The sequence below is a fragment of the Symphalangus syndactylus genome, chromosome 14, assembly GCF_028878055.3.
Source record: "Symphalangus syndactylus isolate Jambi chromosome 14, NHGRI_mSymSyn1-v2.1_pri, whole genome shotgun sequence".
Lineage (NCBI taxonomy): Eukaryota > Metazoa > Chordata > Mammalia > Primates > Hylobatidae > Symphalangus > Symphalangus syndactylus.
Genome location: NC_072436.2, coordinates 46,346,180 through 46,373,596, shown reverse-complemented (window position 1 = coordinate 46,373,596; position 27,417 = coordinate 46,346,180). Strand labels below are relative to the sequence as shown.

General features: G+C 46.0%; 1 protein-coding gene and 1 long non-coding RNA gene across 2 annotated transcripts in view; one reads left to right on the top strand and one right to left on the bottom strand.

Annotated features, from left to right (window-relative positions):
* The window catches only part of FHL2 (four and a half LIM domains 2), a 39,582-nt gene extending 14,247 nt beyond the window's left edge, over positions 1 to 25,335 (bottom strand). Inside the window, 4 exon segments of the mRNA XM_055243972.2 lie at positions 12,017 to 12,196; positions 22,656 to 22,706; positions 24,826 to 24,912; positions 24,914 to 25,335. Of these exon segments, the coding sequence (XP_055099947.1) occupies positions 12,017 to 12,196; positions 22,656 to 22,706; positions 24,826 to 24,912; positions 24,914 to 25,081 (486 nt within the window). The 5' untranslated portion in view covers positions 25,082 to 25,335.
* Positions 6,481 to 15,648, top strand: LOC134732357 (uncharacterized). Its single transcript, XR_010115417.1, has 3 exons — positions 6,481 to 7,138; positions 9,474 to 9,568; positions 12,866 to 15,648. It is a non-coding gene; the product is annotated as an uncharacterized lncRNA (long non-coding RNA).
* Positions 25,336 to 27,417: the final 2,082 nt, after the last annotated feature.

The following is a 27,417-nucleotide window of genomic DNA, read 5'->3' as shown; positions in this document are numbered from 1 at the left end:
CATATTTGAAGGTGACACACAGCATTTTTAAAGTGCCAATACAAAATTAAAATAACAATCTCTTTATGCCCAGCTTTATCTTAGAAAGGATATGTTTCTATTGCTGTCTTTGTGTTCCCAGCTCTGACCCCAAATCATTATCCATTTATTCATGAGGCAGAAACAGAATATTAGGCTCTGCACGGTTTCCTGAGCAGGCTTCCAGTTGGTAGGTATCCTGAACAGGGCGCAGGAGGGCTGTTCATGCGATGGCCCTGAAGAAGAGCCTGCCCACGATGTCTCTGTTACTGAAACCGAAGTCGAAGCTGGAGTTATGCTGAATGTAGGATGTGAAGACATGGATCTTGGCCTTGATTAGAAAGTCCTAAAACACCAACTAACTCGGAACCAAAGCTAGAACAAACAGTTCTCTTTTGCTGAAGTATCTGTGTGTGTGTGTGTGTGTGTGTGTGCGCGCGCGCATGTGTGTGGGTATGTGTGTTTTCCTGGAACCTGGAACCAAACTAAAGTTATTTGATTTGGTGATCTCTTTGCACATTTTGTTTTAGTTCAAGGAATTTAAAAAATGTGAACGCTGAGACACTTTGAAGACAGTCATGACTATGGCCTTTGTGAGGGGTGACCTCTTGTGCTATCCCTGTTAGAAGTTTGCTTCCTAGAACATCTGGGAATAGGATTATTGCTGACGCAAGATGATAAAGAATGAAGGAGAGGTCGGGCACAGTGGCTCACGCCTGTAATCCCAGCTCTTTGAGAGAAGGAGGCGGGAGGATTGCCTGAGGTCAAGAGTTCAAGACCAGCCTGGCCAACATGGCGAAACCCTATCTCCACTAAAAATACAAAAATTAGCCGGGCGTGGTGGTGCATGCCTTTATTCCCAGCTACTTGGGAAGCTGAGGTGGGAGAATCGCTTGAACCTGGGAGGTGGAGGTTGCACAGGCTGAGTGACAGAAGGAGACTTCGTCTCAAAACAAAAGGAATGAAGGTGAGAGGAGCGTAGGGTGCTCTGAAAGCCAGACTAAATGCCCTTGTTTCTGCGGAATTAGTTCTCACCTGAGCCCAGCACCTCTGGGTATCGTGGGTCCCCTGGGGTAGGCACTGCCTCTCAGGGGGACTCGGGGACAGGTTGCTGAAATGCCCAAGCCCTCTCCATCCTTGAGAACACAAACTGGGCACGCACTAGGAGTTGGGGGCAGAGGGCTAACCTGTCTTTCGTATTTTTAGCTTAAAGTATTTTCAGAAATCTGGGGGGAAAATCACCTGTGCTTTATTGGTTATTTTGACAAGTGAAATAGAGGACAAACTGCTTTGATTTGAGTTGATGTCTACACATGCAAACTCCTGAGAAACAGCAAAGCCCCCAATCCACATGGACATCATCATCGTTCAGGAACAGGCATGGTCTCCATTCTTTCCATGCACATGCCCCGGCTTCAAAAAGACATCTGAAACACTAGTGATGACCATCATTACCCCATCTGTGAGCTCCAGGCACAGCACAGCCCTGCAAGGTAAATGTTATTACTGAAGGTCAGAGAAGTTCCATAACTTGCCCAGTCACATACCTGGCACGGAGCTAAGCCAAGCTTCGAGCTCAAGTTCTCCTGATGCAAAAGTTATTTCCACTGAACCAGCCCAGACAAAATCCTGGTCGGGTCTGTGTTACTCTTCGCTTTCAAAACAGATAGCCTTGAGGAGATGTGTGTGTGTGTCCATCAAAAAAAATCCAGAAATGACCAAACTCTGTCAACTTTCTAGAACGTATTTTGTACCTAAATGAATGTGGCTCAGTATTGCCTTTGTTTAGACTTTGAATAAAATTGAACGAATCATTAGAAGTCCTAACCACCCAAAACAGTAATCAGCCTAATTTAAGAAGAGATGGAGATTTTATTCATGTTATCACTGTTAGAATGCTGATTGTGGAAGAAATGCATTAAGAATAAATTTTGTATGGAAAACAGCATGGCAGATATTAAAAGTAGAATTACCAGATGATTCAGCAATTCTACTTTTGGATATACCCCAAAGAAATGAAAGTAAGGTCTCAAAGATACATTTGTACATCCACGTTCCTTGAAGAATTATTCACCTAGCCAAAAGGTGGGAGCGAGCCAGGCGTCTATCAACATGTGAAGGGGTAAACAAAATGTGGTCTGTGCATGCAACGGAATTTTATTCAGCCTTAGAAAGGAAAGGAATTCTGACTCATGCTACAACGTGGATGAACCTTGAGGACATGATGCTAAGTGAAATGACAAATCGGTCACAAAAGGACAAATACTGCATGATCTCACACATGTAAGATACTTAGGGAAGTCACTTTCATGGAGACAGAAAGTAGAAGAGTGGTTGCCAGGGGTGAGATGAGAGGGGAATGGGAGTGAGAATGTGTTCTGTAACCCACTGGGTTCTCTAACCCATTCATGCCTGAGGTTGCAATTTTTTGAATTTCTGCAATCAGACCTTGGTGATGATCTTGAGCAGTAAGATACACATAACTCCCACATGCTTAGCGTTCCACTAATGGAATACTAGGTGTAAATGGGTTTGATGGGGGTAGTAGTTCAGATTTGCAAGAAGCAAAAGCTCTGGGGATTGGTTGCACAGCAATCTGAATGCACTTACTACTGAACAGTACACTTAACAGTGGTTAAGAAGGTAAGTGTGATGTTCTGTGTATTTTACCACAATTAAAAGAATAAAAAAGTAAGTTTTGGCCAGGCGAGGTGGCTCAGGCCTGTAATCCCAGCACTTTGGGAGGACGAGGTGGGCAGATCACCTGAGGTCATGAGTTTGAGACCAGCCTGGCCAACGTGGTGAAACCCCATCTCCACTAAAAATACAAAAATTAGCCAGGCGTGATGATGCATGCCTATAATCCCAGCTACTCAGGAGGCTGAGGCAGGAGAATCTTGAACCCGGGAGGTGGAGAGTGGAGGTTGCAGTGAGCCAAGATCGCGCCATTGCACTCCAGCCTGGGCAACAAGAGTGAAACTGTCTCCAAAAGAAAAAAAAGTAAGTCTTGATTGTCATGTAGTAGGTGAAAAACACCTTTTCAGAAGTTATCTCTGTCCCCCCGTGCAGGCGAGCCACCTCATAGAGGACTGCTCGTTTGGGGAAAAGCTGCAGATTGTTTTCCATGACCCAAGAGTCACTGTCTGGCTGGGACAAGAGATCCGGAGGAGCAGGCGCCAGGGAGAGGGGAGGAGATCCTTGGCCTCTCTCTGGGAAGATGGTTGCTGCTACATGGTGGCTGCCCTGCCCAGGGAGGAGGCATTGCACACAGAGGGGTGGCAAGTTATCCGTGACAAGAGAAGGAAAATAAATACGCTTTCTGGGAAATTTGCCTTTTGGGACCGACCTTCAAGAAAATCTGAGAGAGAAATCTCCAAAGTCAACATGAGAGCGAAGCCACTAGATGTCACCACAGCCAGCGCTCTGGTCATTAAGTCCCCAGATGGAGGAAAGAGCACATCAGCGTGCCTGGACAGACATGGAAAAGCTGGCTAAGACATGCACATGGGTCCAAGGCACTGCAGAATTCAATTTTTCCTACAGTTAATATTTATGGCACAAAAATGCAATAGCTACAGCTTAAGACTGATTCATTGACATGTGACACTTGAAACAGTCCCTCTAAATGTGGATATTATCCACATGTTACTGGACTAAGCATCCATGCAAGACTTGGAGATCTTCTGCAGGCGCAGCCTCTCTCCCCCACCCTGCTCTATCGGATCCCACCTCGCAAGGTGCAGGCTGCATTCTCTCAGGACAACCTGGTCTGCTATATCCCCTGGGAACCATCGCGCCTTGGCTCCTGCCAGATGCTGCCCTTTCCCTTCAGGCTGGTGTAGAGTGGACACCTGAAAGTGCTCCCCATCCCATTCAGGTTGGGGCATGCAGAGATCCAGGTTTTGTCCTAAGAAACAGAAGACAGAGTGCCTTCCACAAAGTGCCTTCTCCTTACCAGGGCTCCGTTATCTTCGGCATCATTCCCTGGGGCCGTCTGCACTCAGCTCCACAATGTCTCCCTCAGCTACCTCTATGAACTGCACACACACGCATTCCTGAGTGAATATGCATGCAGCAGTTCCTAATTCTAAAACCTTCTAAAGGAAACTCTTTTCCCTGAAGATAAATATTAACCTATGCTCACGTTCTTAAGTTTTGTGGTGTACAATAACTAAAAATACTCTATAAACAAGCTTGCATCACTGTTGTTGGTGGGTCCTCAGTGGGAACAGAACTGGCCCACCTCGCTGCTGCAGTACAGGGTGGTGGGCTTCCTGGGCCAGAAATGCCTGAATGCCTGCTGCATGCAAGCAGGATGGGAGAGCATGAGGTCCCACAGTCCACATCTCTTGTACCACTGTGGGCCAAGCGCCTGCCCCTCTGGGATCCCAGGAGCACGTGATTAAATTGCTCGGTTATTTCACCCTAGGGGTTCAATTCAAGGGCCCAAATGCCAGATTGACTAAACTTAAATCCTGGCTCCGCCCTATGCCAGGTACATCACCATGGGCAAGTAATTTAACCTCTCCTACCAGATTTCTGACCTGTACAGCAGGAATAATGGACCCACTACTGGCTGTGACAAGCATGTATAACAGTTGCTGGTATGTATTGTAATTGCTCAGTGGATGTTAGTATAAGTCATTATTTAGACCACAGCTAATAATGAGAAGAGCTGCCTCAATGTGTCACTTGCTGAACCTACATTTCCTCATGAAGACAGTCCTATCAATGAGAATATCTGCCACCTTAAAGCTCCACGTTGGTGACTCTACCACTCTACTTTTGTAGGTGCTTTTTCATTTTCTCAGCCCTTTTAAATCTAAAATTCTTTTTCTTAATTCTTCATACCTATTTTGAGCCATACAATAACTCTATGAAATAAAGTTTTATTCTTATAGATGAGCAGATTCAATGTAACAACACCAAAAAGTGTTTTCTCCAACATTCCCACTGCCCTTCCACCTGAAATGATCCAACAAAACTAAACCGTGCTCCTGTTTTTTACCTGGCACATCAGCCCCTTTGCAGATTGACCCCAACTCGCTTTCCAACCTGACCCTCTGCTCTGGTCCCCTCTTCCTCATCTCCATGCCTTTGACTATACTCTGTCCCTGGCCTTCGAATGCCCTTTCCCTTCTCCCCAAAAGGCCAAATCCCACTTGGCTGCAAGTCCCAGCTGAAATCTCATCTGTTCTGGAAAGCTTCGTTGGCCAGGGCAATGCTGGCTTCAGGGAAGCCATGTGCCACGCCGGCTACCTAGCTTGTATGTCTCTTTCCAAATCCTATTTGGAAACTCGTAGGTAACTAATTATGCCATAGGGTTTCCCTGTCACTCTCTGAATGAGGCGCCCAGTTTGTGTTCTCTTAAAAGTCTGAGTCAAGTTAATAAAATTCATGTCACTGCTTCCTCCTGGACTCGCTTCTTAAGAAAGTTCACAATAAGGAGGAAGTGAGGAAAGACTTTATGGTAAGAGGAAGGTAACTCAATACTGCCAGGTTTGATTTTTTTAGAGATTTTGGCCAACATGGTATTCTCTGAGTCTCAGCACGAGGGAAGATTTTAGCCACACGATTCCCTAGAGCTTAGAGGTAGACTAGAAAATGCCACCAAAAGGCCTAGAAGTGAGATTGTCATTGATTAGACCCAGGTGCCTGAGCCTGTGCTTCCTACCACACTCTGAATCTTTACCTGTGAAGACCTAGTGCCAAGTGACCCTTTTCTTTTCTTCTATCTGTCTGTTCTGTCTGTCTATCTATCATCTATCTGTTTAGAGACAGGGGTCTTGCTATATTGCCCAGGCTGGTCTCAAACTCTCGGCCTTAAGTGATCCTCCTGCCTCAGCCTCCCAAAGCGCTGGGATTACAGGAGTGAGCCACCATGCCAGGCTCAAGTGACTCTTTCCAAACAGAAAAGCTCCAAACCGATTTTTAGTTTCAGTTATTAGCACCATGCCAGTAGCTTCATTTTGCTATTTCATTAGTACTCCATTGTGAACAGCGAACATGAGTGTAACAGAGATAGCACTTAGATGCTGAGAGGCAACAGGGTAAGAAATGTGGACACCTTGACAGACTTGCTCAAGAACTTTAAGATGGAAATATCCGGTTTTAAATTCCTCTAGAGAGAAATTGAAAACAAAAAGAAAGAAAAAAAAGTCTTTAATACTTCCCAGAAAAAAATACCAAGGCTAATCTTGTGTTCACAGAAATGTCATACATTGCAGTAAAATGTTGATAAACATGTAAGATTAGGCCCACACACTTCCTTTCTGGTTTTGTATTTTTCCATTTCAGAAACATTCCTAACATGGGCTGTGCCTGTTGCTTGGCTCTGAATGTGTCCTTTTTGAGACTTTAGCTGAGCTTTAGTGGCAAGTGGCCTGGAGGGAGCCCTGGACCCCTCAGTTAATGGAAGGTGGCTCTGGGTGGCAGGGTCACCCAGACTGAAACATCTGGCTCTCATCCTCCCTCCTTCGCACCTGATTCCACCAGGGCTGGGACCAACCATTCTTCAGATCCATACGATTTCACTTCAGACATGATTCTCATGTCATGCATGCTCGGCATTATGAAAAGGTATTCTATGCTTAAGATCATCAGGTTTCCAACTGTACATTCTTTCAAATCCTTACAAAAAATGATGCAGAGAAATGGACAACAGCAGAAATGACAGTACTGCGTTGGCATGTCACAGGTGCTCCCTAGACGTTAACTCACTCAATTACCCCTACAGTCCCGTGAGCTAGGAACCCCAGTTTATAGACATGGACACAGAGGCTTATAGGTGGCAGGACTTGTCCCCTTCATGCAGCTCGTCGAAGGTGGAGCCAGGGAGATTTGGATCGGGGGTCCAGCCTCCGTGCATGCAAGGTCACTGCTGAGCGCTGTGCACCTCTGTTGCTATGTCTTGTGGCTGAACTTTTGGTTTCATGCACTGACAGGCCCTTCTCATGGAATCCATCCAGACAGCTTTGCTCCTGATCCTAGGACCCTCCTTGATTAAATTCCCTTCACAAACAGATTTTTCTCTTGTAGGAGGAAATCCAAATAAATACATGTTTTCAGTGCTCGTTACAAACTCTGTGGACAAATTCTACACGGAAGAAGATCCAAAAAGGTAATTTGCTCATTGAGAACTTAAAAGCCACCCCAACAAATAAAAAAGCACCAGGTTGGCAGGCTGGACCCTGAGAATGTGACTGGAGTAGGCGCTCTTCCCAGAAAAGTATCCAGAAAGACCAGCAGGGGAGGACTGTGTCACACCGAGGACAGAAGGATGGGTTTTTCAAACCTGACCTACACCTTTCACTAGGCTTGGTCAGAAACCTTCCAAAATATACCAGGGGCATCTAGATTTAACCCGTATGTGTAAAAACCTTCGTCTCCTATTTCAGAGCCCTGCCAGGTTGCTTTCTGCCAAAATATCACTGAACATTTCTGTCCATTACCAAACATTAGCTGAGACTTTTACAGCACGATGGGTTAAACTTGTGCCAATTTGATCATCACTTCAATGTTTCCTATTTAATTACTACAAAAACCGGAAAGAGAGTTTGTGAAACAACTTGAGCCTCAATTCTGCAATGTAATCATCACCATCTAAAGGAGCCCATGAGAAGAGTAGGGGCCTTTGACTGAAGGTCACTTGATTGAGGCCAGGTGGTCACCATCTCTTACTCGTAAGGACGGACCACATCTGGCCCGAGAGTCACATAGACAGGGTCCTGCCCGAGGCTGCAGGTGGCAGATGGCATAGCATGCTAGGTGAGGACCCTCTGGGTCTGGGCTCAAATTGTACCTCAGATACTTCCTAATCCCGTTAACACTGGGCAAGATCCTCATCCTCTCTAGTCCTCAGCGCTACTCCATAAAATGGAATGAAAAAAGTTCCTACCTATAGGGTGTTAGGAGGAATTTAGATCATGCATTTACAAGTGCCTGGAACAAGTTATCAGGTGATACACAGTGGTTTCAATGACTACTACTGGAAACTAAACCCTGAATGCTAGTTTCTGATCTGCAGATCTTTTGTTCTGTTTATTATTATTTTTTCTCTTTGTAACACCCCCTAAGCACATGAGTGGGTGTGGTGGCCCATCCAATTTCATGGCATTGCTTGCAGACCCAGGGAACATTCAAAGTCTGTGTTAGGTGTGTCGCCCAGGGCTTAAAATCACCAATTTGTTAAATGCACAGTATTAGCAGCCATCTCTGGAGTTATTGGCCAGCCTATTTTTTATTTTTATTTTTTTAAGATGGAGTCTCCCTCCGTCACCCAGACTGGAGTACAGTGGCGCGATCTCGGCTCACTGCAACCTCTATCTTCCAGGTTCAAACGATTCTCCTGCCTCAGCCTCCCAAGTAGCTGGGATTACAGGTGCACGCCACCACACCCAGCTTATTTTTGTATTTTTAGTAGAGATGGGGTTTCGCCATGTTGGCCAGGCTGGTCTCCAGCTCCTGGCCTCAAGTGATCCACCTGCCTCGGCCTCCCAAAGTGCTGGAATTACAAGCATGGGCCACTGTGCCTAGCCCTATTTTTTCTTTAGTTTGTTGAATTTTTGAAGCCCAGAACGCAGGTAGATCCCCCAAAAACTCTGTAATCAGTCTACGAAAATATTTTGTTAATACTAACAGGTATCCAAGAAAACGTTCAGGAAGGATGTAATGTCAGAGGATCATAAAACTGTATTAGCAATGCCTATTCTCCACTATTACACTGGCCATACAAATGAATAATATTTACCCTTTGAGATCACAGCATTTTCCCGGAGTACCTTAATAAAGATTACAATTCAGTGGCTACATAGAGAGGATGTTCAAACTATAGAACAGGCTCTGAAATCTTGCCTGTCTCATTTAAGTACATCAGGACTCTCAAATTAGCCTAATTCCCATAGGCATGCCAACATTTAAAATTCGCACACATGAACACGTCCTTTAGAGGGAAGTAGCTGAGGCCTGTGGTGGCTGTGCTATTTTAAGAGAAGAGATTGGCCACCAGACCTAAGAGCACAGTTCCTCTATCAGGTATCTCCCCGCCTGCCAGGACTGTGGGCTTTACTTCCAGAAAAAAATAGGAACATTTTTTTCTATCATTGCTTCCACTACAAACCCAACTACCTGATTATTTTTGAAAGTCAAAAAAAGCACGCCTAAAGCATCAAAAGCCCCAAATGCCAAGGTCTCGCTTCAACTCAATGTCTCTTTTTATTCCAAAATGTAGAAAATCATACAGTGTAACCCCACATATCTCAAAACATTAATCTGGGTTGAAAAGTTCAGCACAATTCACTCCTGGCTTGACAGCAGCCTTGATGATTTTGGCTCCATTTGGGAGACTCTTGTTTATTTGCTCATAAAACATGCGTAGAAGGATGCCTGCTTTTAAGGGTCTTTCCACTAAATCACTGGAGAAACAGCAAGTGATTTTTGTTTTGTTTTTATTTCAGCCACTGGTCAGGGATGATTAGTCCCAAATATCCAAAATCTGTCCTTGAAAGTGAGACTTATCTTTTACCAGATGATACCTGTACCTCTCACCTACGTAAGTATTTCTTTTCCAGGTAAAGCTTTTATAATTGTATTTTTCTCGGGCTATCTAGTTCTTCCTCAAACTGGACATTTTTATTGATGTTTCCAAAATGAAAAGCAACAAAGAGAGAGGGTGAAGCTTCTGAAAGGTGTGTGGAAGGGACATGTCACAAAAAGAATAAGGAAGTAGTCAGCAGAAAGGTGGCAGTCTGGAGCTTACCCTGTCAGCTGCTGGAAGAGTACGAGTGCGAGGGCTTGTATATACATATTAGAACCACCCTATGAAGCAGACCCCTGGTTCTCCCCAATTTTTTTTTTTGAGACAGAGTCTTACTCTGTGTCCCAGGCTGGAGTGAAGTGGCATGATCTCGGCTCACTGTAACCTCTGCCTCCCTGGTTCAAGTGATTCTCGTGCCTCAGCCTCCCAAGTAGCTGGGATTACAGATATGCGCCACCATGCCCAGCTAATTTTTGTATTTTCAGTAGAGACAGGGTTTCGCCACGTTGGCCAGGCTGGTCTCGAACTCCCAGCCTCAAGTGATTCACCCGCCTTGGCCTCCCAAAGTGCTGGGATTATAGGCTTTGGGCCTATGCCCCTGGACTGGTTCTCCCCATTTTATAGATGTGAAGATGTGCACGGAAGGGTCAAGTAACTGACCCAAGGCCACACAGCAAGTGAGACACAGAGCCTGGGCTGGAACTGGGCAGTCTGGTGGCTGAGCTCTCATGCTTGGCCTGTTAAATACATGAAAAGGGACTGAGAAAGGTCGTCAGGTACAGTGAGACATGCAGCAGGCAAGACGGGATACAGGAAGATACACAACTTTTAGAGTAGCCAGATCAGCTATTTTTGCTTATGGTATTTCGAAGGTTTGGCACAATACCACTGTTGAGTTTCGTTTCTTTTACATTCAGCACAGCATCTGCCCTGAAGCCAAAAGACACAGGGCTGCAGCATTGGTTTTGGGGGCTGGTGCTGTACCTCTTTTGTCTCTGCTCAGGGCAGAGGTCTCTTTTGCTACAAGATGGAAACCATCCCTCAACTGTCACTAAATCCCTGGGAACAGAAAGTGATGGTGCAGCCTTCTGATTCCTGTCTTTCCTAAGAATAATGTGATCAGAGAGAGAAATAGAAGGAACACATGTTGGATGTGCTAGAATGATCCAACTGCAGGCATGGCCTAAGTCAATTAGTCAGTGGCAATGTGCTGATATTAACAACCAGTGAGGCTGGGCGCGGTGGCTCACGCTTGTAATCCCAGCACTTTGGGAGGCCGAGGCGGGCGGATCATGAGGTCAGGAGATCGAGACCACGGTGAAACCCCGTCTCTACTAAAAATACAAAAAAATTAGCCGGGCGTGGTGGCGGGCGCCTGTAGTCCCAGCTACTCGGAGAGGCTGAGGCAGGAGAATGGCGTGAACCCGGGAGGCGGAGCTTGCAGTGAGCCGAGATTGCGCCACTGCACTCCAGCCTGGGCGACAGAGTGAGACTCCGTCTCAAAAAAAAAAAAAAAAAAAAAAAAAACAACCAGTGAGGAGAGCGGCAAAAATCCCTACAGAGCACAAAGCAACGAGAGCAGAAAAGAGATAGTAAAATGCCATGAACTGACTTGGTGCTCATTCAGTTGGGAATCCCTTTAGAGATGCCAAAGGAACCCCATTTTGTAGCCAGTTTCATGGCACTCAGGATGACAGCCACATGAGGGGTTTCACTGGGGTGTTTTAGAAGCCGTTTGCGGGTGAAGGTATCAGAGAGCCCAGAGCTATGGATGGGTCCCCCAGGGTGTCCTTCAGCAATCCAGGTTGGAACAAGGGTCTGCTGAGAGGTGCAGGTCAGAGTTCACCACCCTCAACCATGGGGCAGTCGGTACAAGTGACCAGTGGTCTCTGCTGAACCATGCTGTGCCATACCAGGAGAGCCGTGAACACATTTCCCCATTGAAAGGAAACAATACAAATCCTGTCCTTCTCTCTTTAAAGGAAAAGAGCCCACAATCTTCCAAGGACTTTGTGCTTTTATGTGCCCATTTATCCAGGAACCAACTCTAGTTCTCTCATGTACACATTCATTCATCAAATATTGACTGAGCACAGCACCTGCTCCACATTACTCACCACGGGGCAAACAGACAAGAGGAAGAGAGTACCACCCTTAAGAAAGTTCCAGTATTGGTAGGCAGCTAGGTAGTTAGATAAGGGCACTAATTGCTAGAATACAGAAAATATACTTAGAGGCACTAAGCACAAAAGTCCTGGCAAGGCCCTCACCCAGTGCTTGTGGGCAGAGATCACATTCACTAGAGGGAAGAAGCTTCCAAAAGGCTACATGCAGGGTCCACACCCCTCAGAGGGGGCTCAAGAGACAGACTTCAATGGTGGATCAGGGCTTCAGCACAAACCACAGAGAAACCCGTGTTTCCTAGGGGAGCGCTGGGGACCCGCAGAGGCCCGCAGCAGGTACCTTGCAGTCACAGCCGATGGGCTTCCCACACTCCTCGCAGGTGTTGGCGAAGAGGGTCTCAAAGCACACCACACAGTAGGGGCTCTCCTCCCGCAGGATGTACTTCTTGCCAAAGAGAGATTCGTTGCAATGGTGGCAGTCAAAGCGCTCGGTCATTTTGACTCCTGGCTTTTCAGCAACCTATCAAAAAGAAGAGAAAATCCAGGTCCCATTAAGCACTCTCTGAAAGGGGTGCACGCAAAGGCATTAACTTTCCCACTGTCTGTCATCTTTAGCTGAAAGGTGGCTAATTCCTCTGGATGAATAATTAAAACTCACCCTTTAATCAGTCATAATTTTCAATGATAACACCTTCTTTTTTTTTTTCATTAGCTAGGGCAGTTTTGTGTTTGAATGCATTCCACTTTTTTTTTTTTGGAGACAGAGTCTTGTTCTTTTGACCAGGCTGGAGGGCAGTGGTGCGATCTCGGCTCATTGCAACCTCCACCTCCCAGGTTCAAGCGATTCTCCTGCCTCAGCCTCCCAAGTAACCAAGATTACAGGCACCTGCCACTACGCCCAGCTAATTTTTATATTTTTAGTAGAGACAGGGTTTTACCATGTTGGCTAGAACTTTCTGTTCCAGCCATGTTGGCACACATGTGGCAAGAAAACTTGGTTCAATTTGCAGTCTTCAAAAGATAGGAGAGTGAAATCCCAGAATCAGACCTTCTGATGCAAATAAAATATTGCCGCCTGGTTTATGATTACAGTAATTTTGTACTATTGCATGTACACAGTCCTGACAACTGTAAGCAAGGAAAAGATCATCTTTCAAGAATTCATTCTTGGATATTTCTGTGTTTACAGAATAATTCTCTTCCAAGAGCAACAAATATGCAGCTGGACACATGTGGCAAGATCTGTCCTTCTAAATCACTCTTCCTGGAGTTAAAGAAAACATTGTCTGGACATTGTTGTGATAAACTCCTGACCTCGGGTGATCTGCCTGACTCGGCCTCCCAAACTGCTGAGATTACAGGCGTGAGCCACCACGCCTGGTCACATTCCACTTCTTGAAAAGCACGAATTATTTTTTACTGTGTCAGAAAAAGCTATCTCAGTTTTAAATGCAGGTAAGGGCTGGCACCAGAGCCCCCATCCTGTCCAGCTGTGACCCGGCCTTGCATCTTCCCCTTCTCCCTGCCTCCAAAATAGAAAGGCAGGCATAGAAATAATATGTCCATTTCTATAAAAAGATTTTCCATGAGCTCCTTTTTATGATTCATGATTTGAATAGGAAGAAATCACAGTGGCAAAAGGGAGGGAGATCTGACTTGGGAAACCTGAGATTAGATGCAACGAGGGCACTATTACCCTTGACCTCAGTATTGCACTGGGAGTGCAAGCTGACCTTGCACAAGAAAAACTGCCAAAGTCCCTGAGGATGAATCATTGCTCCCTGCGGGTAAGATCATCCTGCAGCTGCCCAGGTACCCTGAGAGCAAGATAAAAGGAAAGACTCACTTCCCAAAACAACGATATCAAATAGTCAGAAATGCAGTGGCTGCAGTCAGTGGCTCCCTGGGCAACACCTCATGCCCTTCCAACAGGAACAGGACACTGGCGAGGTTGCAGAGAAAAGGGAACATTTATACACTGTGGGTGAGAGTGTAAATTAGTTCAACCATTGTGGAAAGCAGTATAGTGATTCCTCCAAGAGCTAAAAACAGAACTACCATTTGACCCAGCAATCCCATTACTGGGAATACACCCAGAGGAATACAAATCATTCTACCATAAAGACACATGTACGTGAATGTTCATTGCAGCACTCTTCACAATACCGACAACATGGAATCAACCTAAATGCCCAGCGATGACAGATTGGATAAAGAAGATGTGGTACATATACATCATGAAATACTATGCAGCTACAAAAAAAGAATGAGATCATGTCTTTTGTGGGAACATGGATGGAGCTGGAGGCCATTATCCTTAGCAAACTAATGCAGGAACAGAAAGCCAAATACTGCATGTTCTCACTTGTAAGTGAGGGCTAAATGAGGGAACACATGAACACAAAGAGGTGAACAACAGACACTGGGGTCTAGGAGGAGAGAGAGGAGCAGAAAAGATAACACTTGGGTACTAGGCTTAATACCTGGGTGATGAAATAATATGTACAACAAACCCCTATGACAACAGTTTACCTATATAACAAACCTGCACATGTACCCCAAACCTAAAATAAAAGTTTAAAAAAAGGCATCTCCATGCCCGACACACTGCATTTTTCTAGGATGAATACGCAGTGTGCATAAGCAGCAAGTGACGGGCCCTCCTCTTATGACCATTCCTATAAAATCATGTTAGAATGATCCTGGAGGGAAAAAGCCTACCACAGGAATAGCTGGTGTGGAGAAACGACCATAGGGCATTAAAAACACAGACAATTTTCTTCAGGAATAAATGGCAATATTCCATTTGCTAAAAGTGGAAAGTTTTCTCTGTTGTTAAACAGCTACACTGGGCTGTGTGCAATCACTCATGCCTGTAATCCCAGCACTTTGAGAGGCCAAGACAGGTGGATCACCTGAGGTCGGGAGCTGGAGACCAGTCTGGCCAACATGGTGAAACCCTGTCTCTACTAAAAATACAAAAAAAAAAAAAAAAAAAAAATTAGCCGGGCGTGTTGGCACATGCCTGTAATCCCAGCTACTCGGGAGGCTAAGGCAGGAGAATCATTTCAACCCAGGAAATGGAGGTTGCAGTGAGCTGAGATGGCACCACTGCACACCAGCCTGGGTGACAGAGCGAAACTCCGTCTCAAAAAAAAAAAAAAATAGGTACAGTGGTTGGCTATGTAACTCTGAGCAAGGGTTCACAGGCTCTAAGAAAACTTGGTTCAATTTGCAGTCTTCAAAAGATAGGAGAGTGAAATCCCAGAATCAGACCTTCTGATGCAAATAAAATATTGCCGCCTGGTTTATGATTACAGTAATTTTGTACTATTGCATATACACAGTCCTGACAACTGTAAGCAAGGAAAAGATCATCTTTCAAGAATTCATTCTTGGATATTTCTGTGTTTACAGAATAATTCTCTTCCAAGAGCAATAAATATGCAGCTGGACACATGTGGCAAGATCTGTCCTTCTAAATCACTCTTCCTGGAGTTAAAGAAAACATTGTCTGGACATTCTTGTGATAACATCACAAGATGAGGCTCTTGAGCACTTGAATTATTATTCTGAAACCCAACATATAAATATCCTTTGTAATGCAGCCATCTCGGGTTGGAGCAGCCATGCTGGCACAAGATTCAATGCTTTCCTGTAATTGTTCAGTTATTGGCCTTGAAAGTGGCTGTCATTTATTTCATCACAATTGAGAGCTGTTTTTCCAACATATATATTTTTCCGATAAAGGGTGCGATTTAGCTGTGGGACAAGAGGCTCACTGCCCATTCTGTGCCCACAAACATAAGAATAATAATTTGGGAATTTGAAATAAGAACCAAGAAAGGACAGAGAACTATAAATCGTGGAATTGTAAAACCTGGAAACAAATCCCCAGATTATCTATGACAACTTCCTCATTCTATGGATGGAAAAACTGAAGCCCAGGCATATTTATGAAAAAGAGGGTCCACTGAGCTTTCTCAAATATCCATCTGACTTATAGAAAACGAACTCCCAATCTAACTTGCAAGGCCGTCTGTGTGGGTCAGGACAAGCACCAGCCCTGCTAGGGAAGGGAGACAGTCTACAGCCTCTGTTAATGTCTGCAGAGCTCCATTTATGTTGGCAGCTGGTGAAAGGGGTACACCTGTTTTCCTCTGAGGTAAGAATCATGATCATGGTGCTCATATACCTGATGCGTGTTTTCCACTTCCTCTGATTCTACAGGACCAGGACAGAAAAAAACAAAAACAAAAAAAATCTGGCCAGGTGCAGTGGCTCATGCCTGTAATCCCAGCACTTTGGGAGGCTGAGGCGGGTGAATCACGAGGTCAGGAGATTGAGACCATCCTGGCTAACACGGTGAAACCCCGTCTCTACTAAAAATACAAAAAAAAAAAAAAAAACATTAGCCGGGCGTGGTGACGGGCGCCTGTAGTACCAGCTACTTGGGAGGCTGGGGCAGGAGAATGGCATGAACCCGGAGGTAGAGCTTGCAGTGAGCTGAGATCGTGCCACTGCACTCCAGCCTGGGCGACAGAGCGAGACTCCGTCTAAAAAAAGAAAAAAATCTAAGAGAATAAACTCTGAAAATAAGTAAGGCTCCACATTTGCTCAAAGTACGACTGAGGTTATGAATGTCATCATGACAAATGTCATCATCAGTGATATGATGAATATCATCATCAGTGATACCAGCTCCCAGCAGGAACAGTAGCAGCTGCTATCTGCTCAGTGGGTCCACCTGGGAGGAGGCACTTGGCCCTGTGGTTCAGCTCCTAATTCTACAGAATTCTTTCTGAGAGTGGTGGATCCCTCTTCTACCTTGTTCCTCATCTTCTAAGAGGTCACTAGAGTTCTACAATGAGCAGAGAGCATTTCTACTCAGGGTAGAGCATAAAATGAGCATAACCAACAGGGCAGAGCATAAAATGAACACCTGCTGCTACCTAGGAGCACAGCAGGATGCACTGTGTGAAAGCAGGCCCCTGAAGGAATTCCACACAGTTACATACTGAACAAGCCCTGAGCGTCAGAATAAACAGTCCATGAGCTAATAAGCAAGCTCAGAGCTTCCCTTCTATTACAACGTGTTTAAAAGTATATCTATTGTCCTATGTTAGAAATCTCCTATAACTTGCATTTTTTTTTTTTTTTTAGACAGAGTCCTGCTGTGTCACCCAGGCTGGAGTGCAGTGGCATGATCTCAGCTCACTGCAGCCTCCACCTGCCAGGTTTCAGTGATTCTCCTGCCTCAGCCTCCTGGGTTGCTGGGATTATGGGCACACCCCACCACACCCAGCTAATGTGTGTGTGTGTGTGTGTGTGTATATATATATTTTAGTAGTAGAGACAGAGTTTCACCATGTTGGCCAGACTGGTCTCAAACTCCTGACCTCAAGTGATCCGCCTGCCTTGGCCTCCTAAAGTGCTAGGATTACAGGCGTGAGCCACTTGCATTTTTTAAATCCCATAAATACCTGATTGCTCATTCATTCACTGAATAAACATTGGTTGAGCTGGAACTATGTGTCTAAAGTCATGAAAAGTGCAGAAGATACAAAGATGAATAAAATGCAGGCCCCTCCCCTCAAGGAACGTGTCATCTAGTGAGGAAAATAGATATATACCAAACAGACTACCAAGCCCTATACTCAGTGCGTGCTGGAGGTACACAGGTATGATGGGCATGCAGAGGAGGAGCCCCTGAGAGAGCAGGCAGGCATCCCAGAGGAGATGCTATCTGTGCTAGGAACAGGTCAGCCAGGTGATATGGCAGGTCAGGTCAAGGGGTGGAGTAGGCAAAGCCAGAGAAATGAGAGACAGAGTAGGGTAGGCAGAGAACCCAGGAAGATGGAAGACCCAGTCAACAGCCAAGGCAATGAGGGCCTGGGTGCCTTGTTCATGGACTTGGATGTGCCTCGCAGGCAGTGGGGAGACGGACGGCCCAGTGAAAGTTTACTGCATGGAAGCCTGCCTTTACTATGCAAGACAGGGGGCAATGACTGCTAAAAAATGTATCAGGGTATCAAGAGTCCATTTCTGAATGATTTCTTCAAATAAAAGTAGGACATCTTGGTTCTACAAGGACTTACTAACCTAATTGTGTACAATCCATTTACTCTTTCTGAACTCCACATCCCTCCTGATAGGTTATCAATAATTCCTGCCCCTTAGCTGGTACACAGGAATGCTGAAAGCATCAGGCAACCGCTTGCAGGGAGATGCCCAAACATAAGGCACGACCCCTCCTTGTTATTTCATTGAATCAAATTTCAAATCACAGTTTCCTGGAGTTCTTACTCCTCACCAAGCTAAATCATTCTGTGATGTCATTACTCCTTAGGCCCTGAATAGGGTATTTGAAAAAGCTGGATCTTAGGATACAGGCTTGACTCCAGGCCAAGAGAACTGCAATGGGTGAGGCAGGTGCCAGGTGCAGCTCGGAGGTCTGGGGATGGCCCAGGGAAGGCTTTGATCTTTGAGTCTCTCACTAGCCCAGCTTTGACTCAGATGTAAGAATAGGTTGGGTACAAGGGCTCATGCCTGTAGTTTCAGTACTTTGGGAGACCGAGGCAGGTGTATCATTTGAGCCCAGTAGTTCAAGACCAGCCTGGGCAACATGGAGAGACCTGATCTCTACAAAAAACACAAAAAATTTGCCGGGTGTGGTGGCATGCATTTGTGGTCCCCACTACTCAGGAGGCTGAGGTGGGAGGATCCCCTGAGCCCAGGAGGTCGAGGCTGCAGTGAGCCATGATAGCACCACTGCTCTCCAGCCTCAAGGAAACAGCCTCATGGCAACACAGACCATGTCTCCAAAGAAAAAAAAAAAGAAAGAAAAAGGATGTAAGAATAAAGGTTCAGAGGGCCAGGGAGCAACAATGCACAGCTACTACTCACAATTCATACTAATTTTAAAAGTTCACAAGCGTATCAATGTGATCTATTTTCAAATTTTCATATTCAAAAACTGTAAAACAAAGTACGAGTGGGGAAAGTGTCAAAGCTGGAGGAACATAAAAGGAAAAGGAAACAGAAAGAGTAAAGAGAAGGGGAGAGGGGTGGTGACAGGACAAAGAAAGGAAGGAGGAGGGTAAATGAAATGAGGCAGAAGAGAGGCAAGGACCCTGCATGCCAGGAAGCTCATTTTTTTTTCTTGAGACAGTGTCACTGTATCACCCAGGCTGGAGTGCAGTGGCCCGATCTTGGCCCACTTCAACCTCCACCTCCCAGGTTCAAGTGATTCTCCTGTCTCAGTCTCCCAAGTAGCTGGTATTACAGGCGTGCGTCACCACACCCAGCTAATTTTTTTTTTTTTTTTTAACCAGAAAGATTTCAATCAAAGGAGGGGCTGCCATGACAGACAGCCTCCCTTGGCTTGCTGGCTCAGGCTTTGGAGGTCCAGAAGCCTGGCAGATCCCTACAGGTAAAGCCTGAAGAGGTCAGATTAGCAAAAGAAGTCTATTTAAGCATCCTTTTTAATGACCTTTTGTTGACTACCTACTTTGATCTGACCCCAATGGGCCCATTTTCTCCTCCCCCTTTGAAACCCCAATGCTTCTCCCTATCAACCCTGCTGCAGAAGCCTCCTCTAACATAGTCATTTCCTAAGGAGAAATCTGTGAACGTTCCCAAGTCCTTCCTGCATGCAGCCCTTCAACACATGCAAAAGCAGCTTCGGTAAGTCAGTCCCTGGATCTTTAGAAGCCACCAGGGATCCGCATGGGACATTCAATTGCTTATCAATAATCAACCAGAGCTTTCCAGAGCTAATTAGGAAAACTGGTCTATGTGGGCTCTTTTAAAAAATATATTATAAAAGTGCAATGTTTTCATGCAATTGCCCTGTCCTCTACCAACCGTAAGCATTGGGAAGGGTGCCCACTACCTGTCGCTGAGACCTCACCAGCAGGGAACACACACAGGACCAGGGGCTTTGTGAACACTTGTGGAATGGATGAACAAATGAATGGATGGGTGGATGAATATAAACATGTCAGAGTACAAACATACAGGCAAAAATCAAGCATGAAAAATTAGAAACATATTATGTGAACAATCCACTCTGCATAGCAAACCCAACATGTAATGTGGTTTGGCATATGACATCACGAGCTTCCATCGCTGCCCTCGTCCCTCCTTCCAGATAAGCTGCTGCTTCCGCAGTGGATAGAACTCTTCTTATTGTGTTTGGACTCCAGTCCCATGTGAACACACAGCTGCACAGTCCAGGATGCAGCCTGGCCAGGTCAAGAAGCGAAAAGCCAGCTGGGAGTCGTGCCCACTTTGGGAAGAACGCCCAGATCCTCAACACGGGCCCCAGGTGTCAGCAGAAGGCCCTGATGTTCTACAGACATGCGGTGCCTATAATCAAAGATCCTCCACTCAGAGGCACGGGACTCTCACACCTGGAAATGTGCTCAGAGAATACCCTGCACCATTTTGTTTTCCTACGGATGGGAGTATCTACACACAAAAACCACTCACCCCCAACCTCTTCATTTGTCTAGCTAAACGGTTTGTTTTAAATAGAAATTCTGATGAAATGGAGAGGGCCATCATGTCAAGGAAAGTTGCTGTTTTATAAACTAGAATAATGGATCAAGCCTTGGAGTTCCTAAAGAGAGAGGGTCTCTTGAGCCCAGGAGTTCGAGGCTGCAGTGAGCTGTAGTGCTGCCACTATACTCCAGCCTAGACCACAGTGTAAGACCCGGTCTCTACAAAAAAAAAAAAAAAAATTGTATCAGTTGAATATGGTGGTGTGTGCCTGCAGTCCTAGCTACCTGGGAGGCTGAGGCAGGAGGACTGCTTGAGCCCAGGGGTTTGAGGCTACAGTGAGCTATGATGGCACCTGTGAAAAGCTACTGCACTCCAGCCTGAGCAACAGAGTGAGACCCTGGAAAAAAAAAAAAAAAAGAAAAGAAGCAAAGAAAGAAAGAAAGAGAAAAAAGAAAGAAAGGAAAACATGTATCTAGCATCCGCTTGAAATCTATTTTTAAATTGTTGGATTTTAAACAATCTTAGTTTGTAAGGTATAAAATTGACTATGCTTAGCACTGTATAATATATTTATGGCTTAATTTAATGAGCCTTTACTACATGCATGTACAGGCAGGTGTCAGAGGTATATTATAGTTTACATAAACTGGTAACTTCCAACTGAAAAAATATAAACATCTTCATTCATCTCTGGTGGTTCTGTATGAGGCAGTGTTTGAATAAGGTAAACTGCTGTCTTCTGAATTATCTTTTGAATACTGAATACTAAAAAAAAAATGGAAAAACAATAAATATCAAATTTCTGATCTGAAGTCCATGACTACAAGAAGAGTTACACTTGTTTTGATGTCGTTCAGCCTTTTGAACCCAGCCAACAAGAATGCGTTGAGTAGCCACTGCTTTCCATGTGCTACATGAGGCACTGGAAAGCTGAGATAAAACACACAGTCTATGAAGGAGTTCCAGTCTAGTTCTAGCTCCAAATAATTTAAATCACCTTTAAGATCCCATCTTGTCATTTAATCTCAAAACACGTCAGTTGCAGCCATGCAGGTCAACCATAGCTGCACAGGCTAGAATGGCGGGTGGCCTCGGGTCCGTGAATCACACCAGTGTAGGGACCAAGGGAGACTCCATACTGCATGCTATAGCTCTACTATGCCTTCCCTGAGTGAGTTACGAACACTTCTACACCTACAAAACGAAAACCACCCACTCTTGTTCATGGCAGAGGTCTCCTCTCACCTCCCAAGTGCGGCTCACTGTTCACTCTCCCAGCTATCTGAGGTGCCTATGTCCCCCACCCCCATGCTGGCCTTTCCCTTGGCATCCAGCAGCTTCCATGAATGACTGGCCACCTCCTCACTGCAGTCCTGCCGCTCTGTGGGGTTTCTCTGGCACACTGCAACAGGACTCTGTCCCAAGAGACTTGCACACTTTCTTCTGCTTCTTTCATTGACTACTGCCTGCTTCTTACTGGCTCCAAAAGTTGTATTAACCCAAACAGACAGGTCTATTTCCTTGTTGACTGTCAAGCTCCATATTTACATACTGCAAGGACATTCTGGCATTAATTCTGTTCACCCATGAAAACAGGGCAGCTGCTTCTGCCACAGGCATCCCTCATCTCACTCAGGACCGTATGCCTAGAGGATCTTGAAGCCGCAGACAGAATCAGGGTAGTAAAGGCGTGGGTCACGAAGGCTGAGGATGAGTGTGAAGTCTAAGTTCACACCAGGCGAGACACCACCCACGAGCACTGGGATGGACCCGGGAGACCAGACGCTGCTGCAGACCCCGTGTGACATCCCCATGCAGAGAGCATGTTTTACAGCAAGAGGAAAGCCAAGACTCCCAGGAGCAAAGTAGTGATCAAATCTTAAAAAAAGGGAGAATGACAGCTGGTGGGGAGACTTTTTAAGTAGATGTTACCAGAGAGCTGTAGTAGTCAGGGTTTTCTAGAGAGATAGAACCAACAAGAGCTGTACATAGAGAGATTTATTGCAATGATTTAGCTCACACAGTTACGAAGGTGAAAAAGTCCCAAGACCTGCAGTCAGGAGGCTGGAGACCCAGGAGAACCGGTGGTGCAAGTTGCAGTCTGAAAAGAGCAGACTCTATAGACCCAAGAAGAGCCGATGTGTCAGTGTGAGTCCAAAGGCATAAAGGACCAATGTCCCAGCTCAAGCAGTCCAGCAGGGGGATTTCCCTCTTACTCAGTTTTTTTGTTCTATTCAGGCCTTCAACTGTTTGGACAAGGCCCACTCACATTAAGGAGAGCAGCCTGCTTTACTCAGTCTACCCATTCATATGTCAATCTCATCCAAAAACACCCTCCCAGACACACCCAGAACATATGACCGAATGTTTGGGCACCACATGGCCCAGTCAAGTTGACACAGGAAAGTAACCATCGCAGGAGCTAAAACTGAAATCTACAATTTAGGATGACAGAGGAAATTTACTTGACTCACTCCAAAGTCAAAATGCCAGCCTAGTCTCCAGGAAGACACAGTTCTCAGCCACTCGAGAAAGCACATGCATTTTGTTTCAGATGGTCATCTTGAGGAAGTGAACTCAGTATAATGCAACCTGAGATGGACACTTAATAAATGTGGCTTTGATCAAATTCTCATAATAAAACCGCACAGAAGAACCCAATGTCTAATGTTTCCATTCACCCAAGCTCAAGGAACTTTGTACCTCAGGGCATCTGAGTCAGAGAGCCGCTTAGCAACTCAGGCCTGGTGCTGACAAAGGAGGCTGCCTGAGTCACAGAGGCTGAGTAACTGGCCGTAGGCACAGGACAGGAGTAAACTACTCCTGATATGTAGTCAATTTTTTTTTTGCAATATTCTACTGGGCGTTTTTGACTGCAATTTAGATATCTTTCAGTACTGGAAATGGTTTAACACGCAATCTTGGGTCAAAGTATGCAGCATAAGGCCTCATAGAAATATTCAAATGTTAAAAAAAAATAAGTATTCAAATGTTCCTCCTGTGGTGCATTTAGTGGTTAGAACTCAGGTTCTCCAGTTAAGCTGCCTGGGGTCAGATCTCAGGGCTACCATTTACAGCCTGGGAAACCCTGAGTTAAAGTTACTTTGATCTCTGTTTTCAGTGTCTTTACCTGTAAAAATGAGGCTATCAAATATGTATACACTGTCTATGATGTCCAGGCTTTTTAACAACCCTGACAAAAAGACAACATCATTGTCCTTGTTGCCCAGTGGCGGAAACCGAGACACCACGAGATTAAGTGACTTGGCCAGGCTGCACAGGCTGAGGGACCCCAATGTAAATTTAGGCAGCCTAGATGCAGTCCCCTGCATCCTCTAGCCTACTGCATCTGCCTGTGGCTATTTGTGAGACAGTGAGCTAAAATGAGACAGAAACTATGTGCCCAGAACAGTTCCTGGTCTGTAGTAAGCCCATCATTAGCCTTTATTGACATGTGATGGTGTAAACGCATTTTAAACCATGGCAGGCTAATAAACACCGTGGAAACACAATTCTATGTATTAATTGATGATCTTCTAAACTGGGGGTGATCTAAATCCAGTAACACTTGAAAAAATTTTACATAAATGCACAATGAAATGTTCTTTGAGTTTGGTTTTATTAAAGTTTAATTGATACACTAGGAATTTCTGTACTTCTAAGACTTGCTGCAAATGGTTTTGGTTTTTTTGTTTTGTTTTGTCTAAAACATCTTTAGGACAGCGCAAAACCTCTTTTCTTTAATATATTATTATAAAACACTCATTGGTAGAGTCAGCACCAAAAATGTGAGATATATTGGGAGTTGTGTTTTCAAGACAGTTCTCCTGATTCTAAACCCAAATTGTGATTTATTACCTTCCAAAACATGTGGAAGGGAGTGCGGGCCTTAAGTTCAGTGATGTCTAAGTACACTGCTGCTTGGAGGCCAGCTACACATTTCAGCTAACCGGATTAGCCTACTTCCAGTTAAAACCCGACTGAGGATATGAAAATAAATATGACTGATTCATTTAAAATCAGAAAAACACTCAATATTTTCTTCCCTCAATTTCTGGTATGCTGATATATCACGAGTGCGACTTAAGAAAAACTTAGAATCTTTTTCATTTAAAATGAGCCATTTTTGTTTTAACCGAATGGTTCAGTTATTAAATGTCTACACGAGTCAAGGAGCGAGGTCACACTGCAGACTCCACTTATTTCTACTAAAGGGAAATGGCCCGGACACCCCCGCGCAGACCACCGTGCCAGGACAGCCCGCTTGGGAGTCGGGCCTGGAAGCAGGAGGACAGCGTCACCTCCCCGCAGCCGCCGGCTGGGACCCGCGGCCAGCCTTTACCCAGGCTCGCCCGGTCCCTGCCCGCATGGCGGTGCCCCACCTGGTGAGGACGCCGGCTGCAGTCCTCCCTCTGGGGATGGGTTGGTGGGCTCCTCTGAGCTTCAGCGCCCCCAGGATCTAGACCCCTCCCATTGCTCCGCTCCCCTCTCCCCGTGGTCTCTCCACCCCCAACCCCCAGGGATCGGCTCCCCTCTCCCGGGTCTACCCCACAGCTCAACTCCTTTCTCCCGGCTTCTCCGCGCACGGTTCGGCTCCCCTCTCCCAGTGGTCTTCCCCGACCCACAGCTCTGCTCTCCTCTCACCAGTCTCCCCAACTCCGGCTCTGCTCCCCTCTCCCTGGGTCTCGCACCGGATTCGGCCCCCTCTTCCGAGCTCTGGTGGCTTAAGCCCCTCGGCCTCCCTCCGGGGCGCAGGGGGTTGAAGGTACTTACAGCGCCGCAGCGGGCCGGGGACTCCCGGACGGGGCGGGCGGGCGCGGGCGGCTAGTGGCTGCTGCTCCTCTGCCGGCCGAGTGGAGCGCTGCGCGGCTCCCGCCCTCGAGAACCCCCGCCGTGTCATTTGACCATATAAGGAGAAGCACGCCTCGGCTCGCTGGCACCCGGCTTGGGGCGCGGCGGCGGGCGCCCCCAGGCCTCGCGGTTGCCGTGCCCCCGCCCCGGGCTGCGGCTGTCCCGGCCCGTACCCTTTGTTTGCCAGGGCTCTTTCTTCCTGCCCTCCGGGTCTTGGGAGCACAGTGGTTATCGGGAGCGTCGCCTCCGGCGTGGGCTCTCGGGCGCAAGTTTCGGACGAGGCCTGGGCGCAGTGGCAGGGATCTGCCCACGCCGGGATCTCTGCCTGCTCCTAGGAGCGGGAGGCTGGCGAAGCCCGAGGAGGTGCCGGGGGCGGCGGAGGGAGGACGGGGCCACTTTCTTAGGAGGCGTGTGCCTGGGATATATTTGCACGGTGGACTTTTTTCCTTCTTACTCTGCAGATGCTTCTTTACGAAATGAACCCCACAGATGACCATAAAGAATCCTTCGGCGCCTGTAGTCCCAGCTACTCGGAGAGGCTGAGGCAGGAGAATGGCGTGAACCCGGAAGGTGGAGCTTGCAGTGAGCTGAGATCGTGCCACTGCACTCCAGCCTGGGCGACAGAGCAAGACTCCGTCTCAAAAAAAAAAAAAAAAAAAAAAGAATCCTTCGTTCCACTAGGGAGGGGACTAAAGGAAGGTCCTATCCCCACCTCTCCCTCTCGGGACCAGAAGACTAGTTAGACACCCTGGATTCCCCTCCAGGGTGGGAAAACCAAAGTGAGCTGGGAGCATACCTCCCACGCTCCAAGCCCGGGCCCTCTTCGTGACGCTGACGCTGGGTAGGGACAGATGGCACTGTTCGACATTGTCACAGGGAGAGCACAGGCTGAGCCCATCCCTGGGAGAGGGTGCGTCGTGATGGACAACTTTGCTCCTGAGCAGGTAACCGGTCGGTCCCCTTGCAGAAGCAGGTAAACGATGAGCACGTGGACCACAAAGGCGTCCTAGGCACGTTGGGGGCAGGTGTATTATTTTTAACATTCAGGGCAGTTCATAGGAATACATCCTCCAGAGAAGGCGGGAAGAACTCCGTGATTGCTTTCTTTTAGCTGATACTCTCCGTCCGGTAGCCATCACGGATCTCCATCATGGAGTCGCAGAACTTGAGAATCAAGGGCTTCATCATCTTAGCTTCCACTTGGTGAGCACTAGCTCTACCTGGTATCTCATTTGATCCACACTCCTTTAAGGTAAAGATTTTTACCAGATTTATGGTGAGGAAAGTTCAGCTCAGAGAGATTTGCTCAAGGCCACGTGAACGGTAACTATGCCAGCTGAGATTTGAGCTGGCATCTGGTAGATGGCAAAGCCATGTAAGTATATTACGGGATCAGAAATGCCTCTCATCCCTTAGTCACTCAGGTGACTCCAGAGGACTGAGAATTGCCATAAGCCCAGCCAGAACTAGATGTGCGGAATACAGCCCTCCCCCGACCCCACCCCACTGTATCCCCGAAACAGGACACTTTCCTGAAGAACCTGAGTTAAGTCCACCCCACCTGAATTTCCACTAAGTGTCAAGGCAGGCTAGTATTTTGAAATTCAGAGCAAAGTTTGTGTAGAAAAGGCTCCCAGCCCCTGACAGCTACCTAGATGTGTCGTCGATATCGTTACAAATTAGGAAATGGTGAGCCTTAAGTTCTCAAATGGTGAGCCTTAAGCTTCAGTTTGTAAAAACAAGCCCTAAAATGATGAAACATTACTTCTGCATTTATCTTCTTTCTGATTCCTTTTGTCTTACATTTTAATTTTTTTTTTTAGCTTTCTGACTTAAGGGTGTAATCCATTTAACTTTGCTTTTTTACTGATAGAGTTATTTAGTTCTGTTATTTTTCTTCTAATAACTGCTTTAGTTGTGTCACATAGGTTCAGCTATGTTGTGTTTTTTTATTAAGAAATTCTGCAATTTAATTTTGTGTTTAATTTTTGACCTAATGGGTAGCAGAACATTTTAAATGACCCTGTGGTCATTTGATAGGGTCAGTAAAATCCAGACTCTGAAAACAAACATACCCAGTTTCTACAACAACAATGCACAAAGAAAAAGAAGAGAGATGGAGAGAGAAACCAATAGATTAAAAAAAGACACAGCCAACTGCCATGTATGGATCTTATTGGATTCTTTTTTTTGGGGGGTCTTATTGGATTCTAATCAAAGAATAAACTAGTAGAAAATCAATTTTTATGAGACAATCTGGGAAAATATGACACTGACAGGGTATTTTCTAGTATTAATGAATAATTTATTTTAGGGATGATAATGTGATTACACACAACAGCCTGTTGCCCAGGCTGGAGTGCAATGGCGCTGTCTTGGCTCACT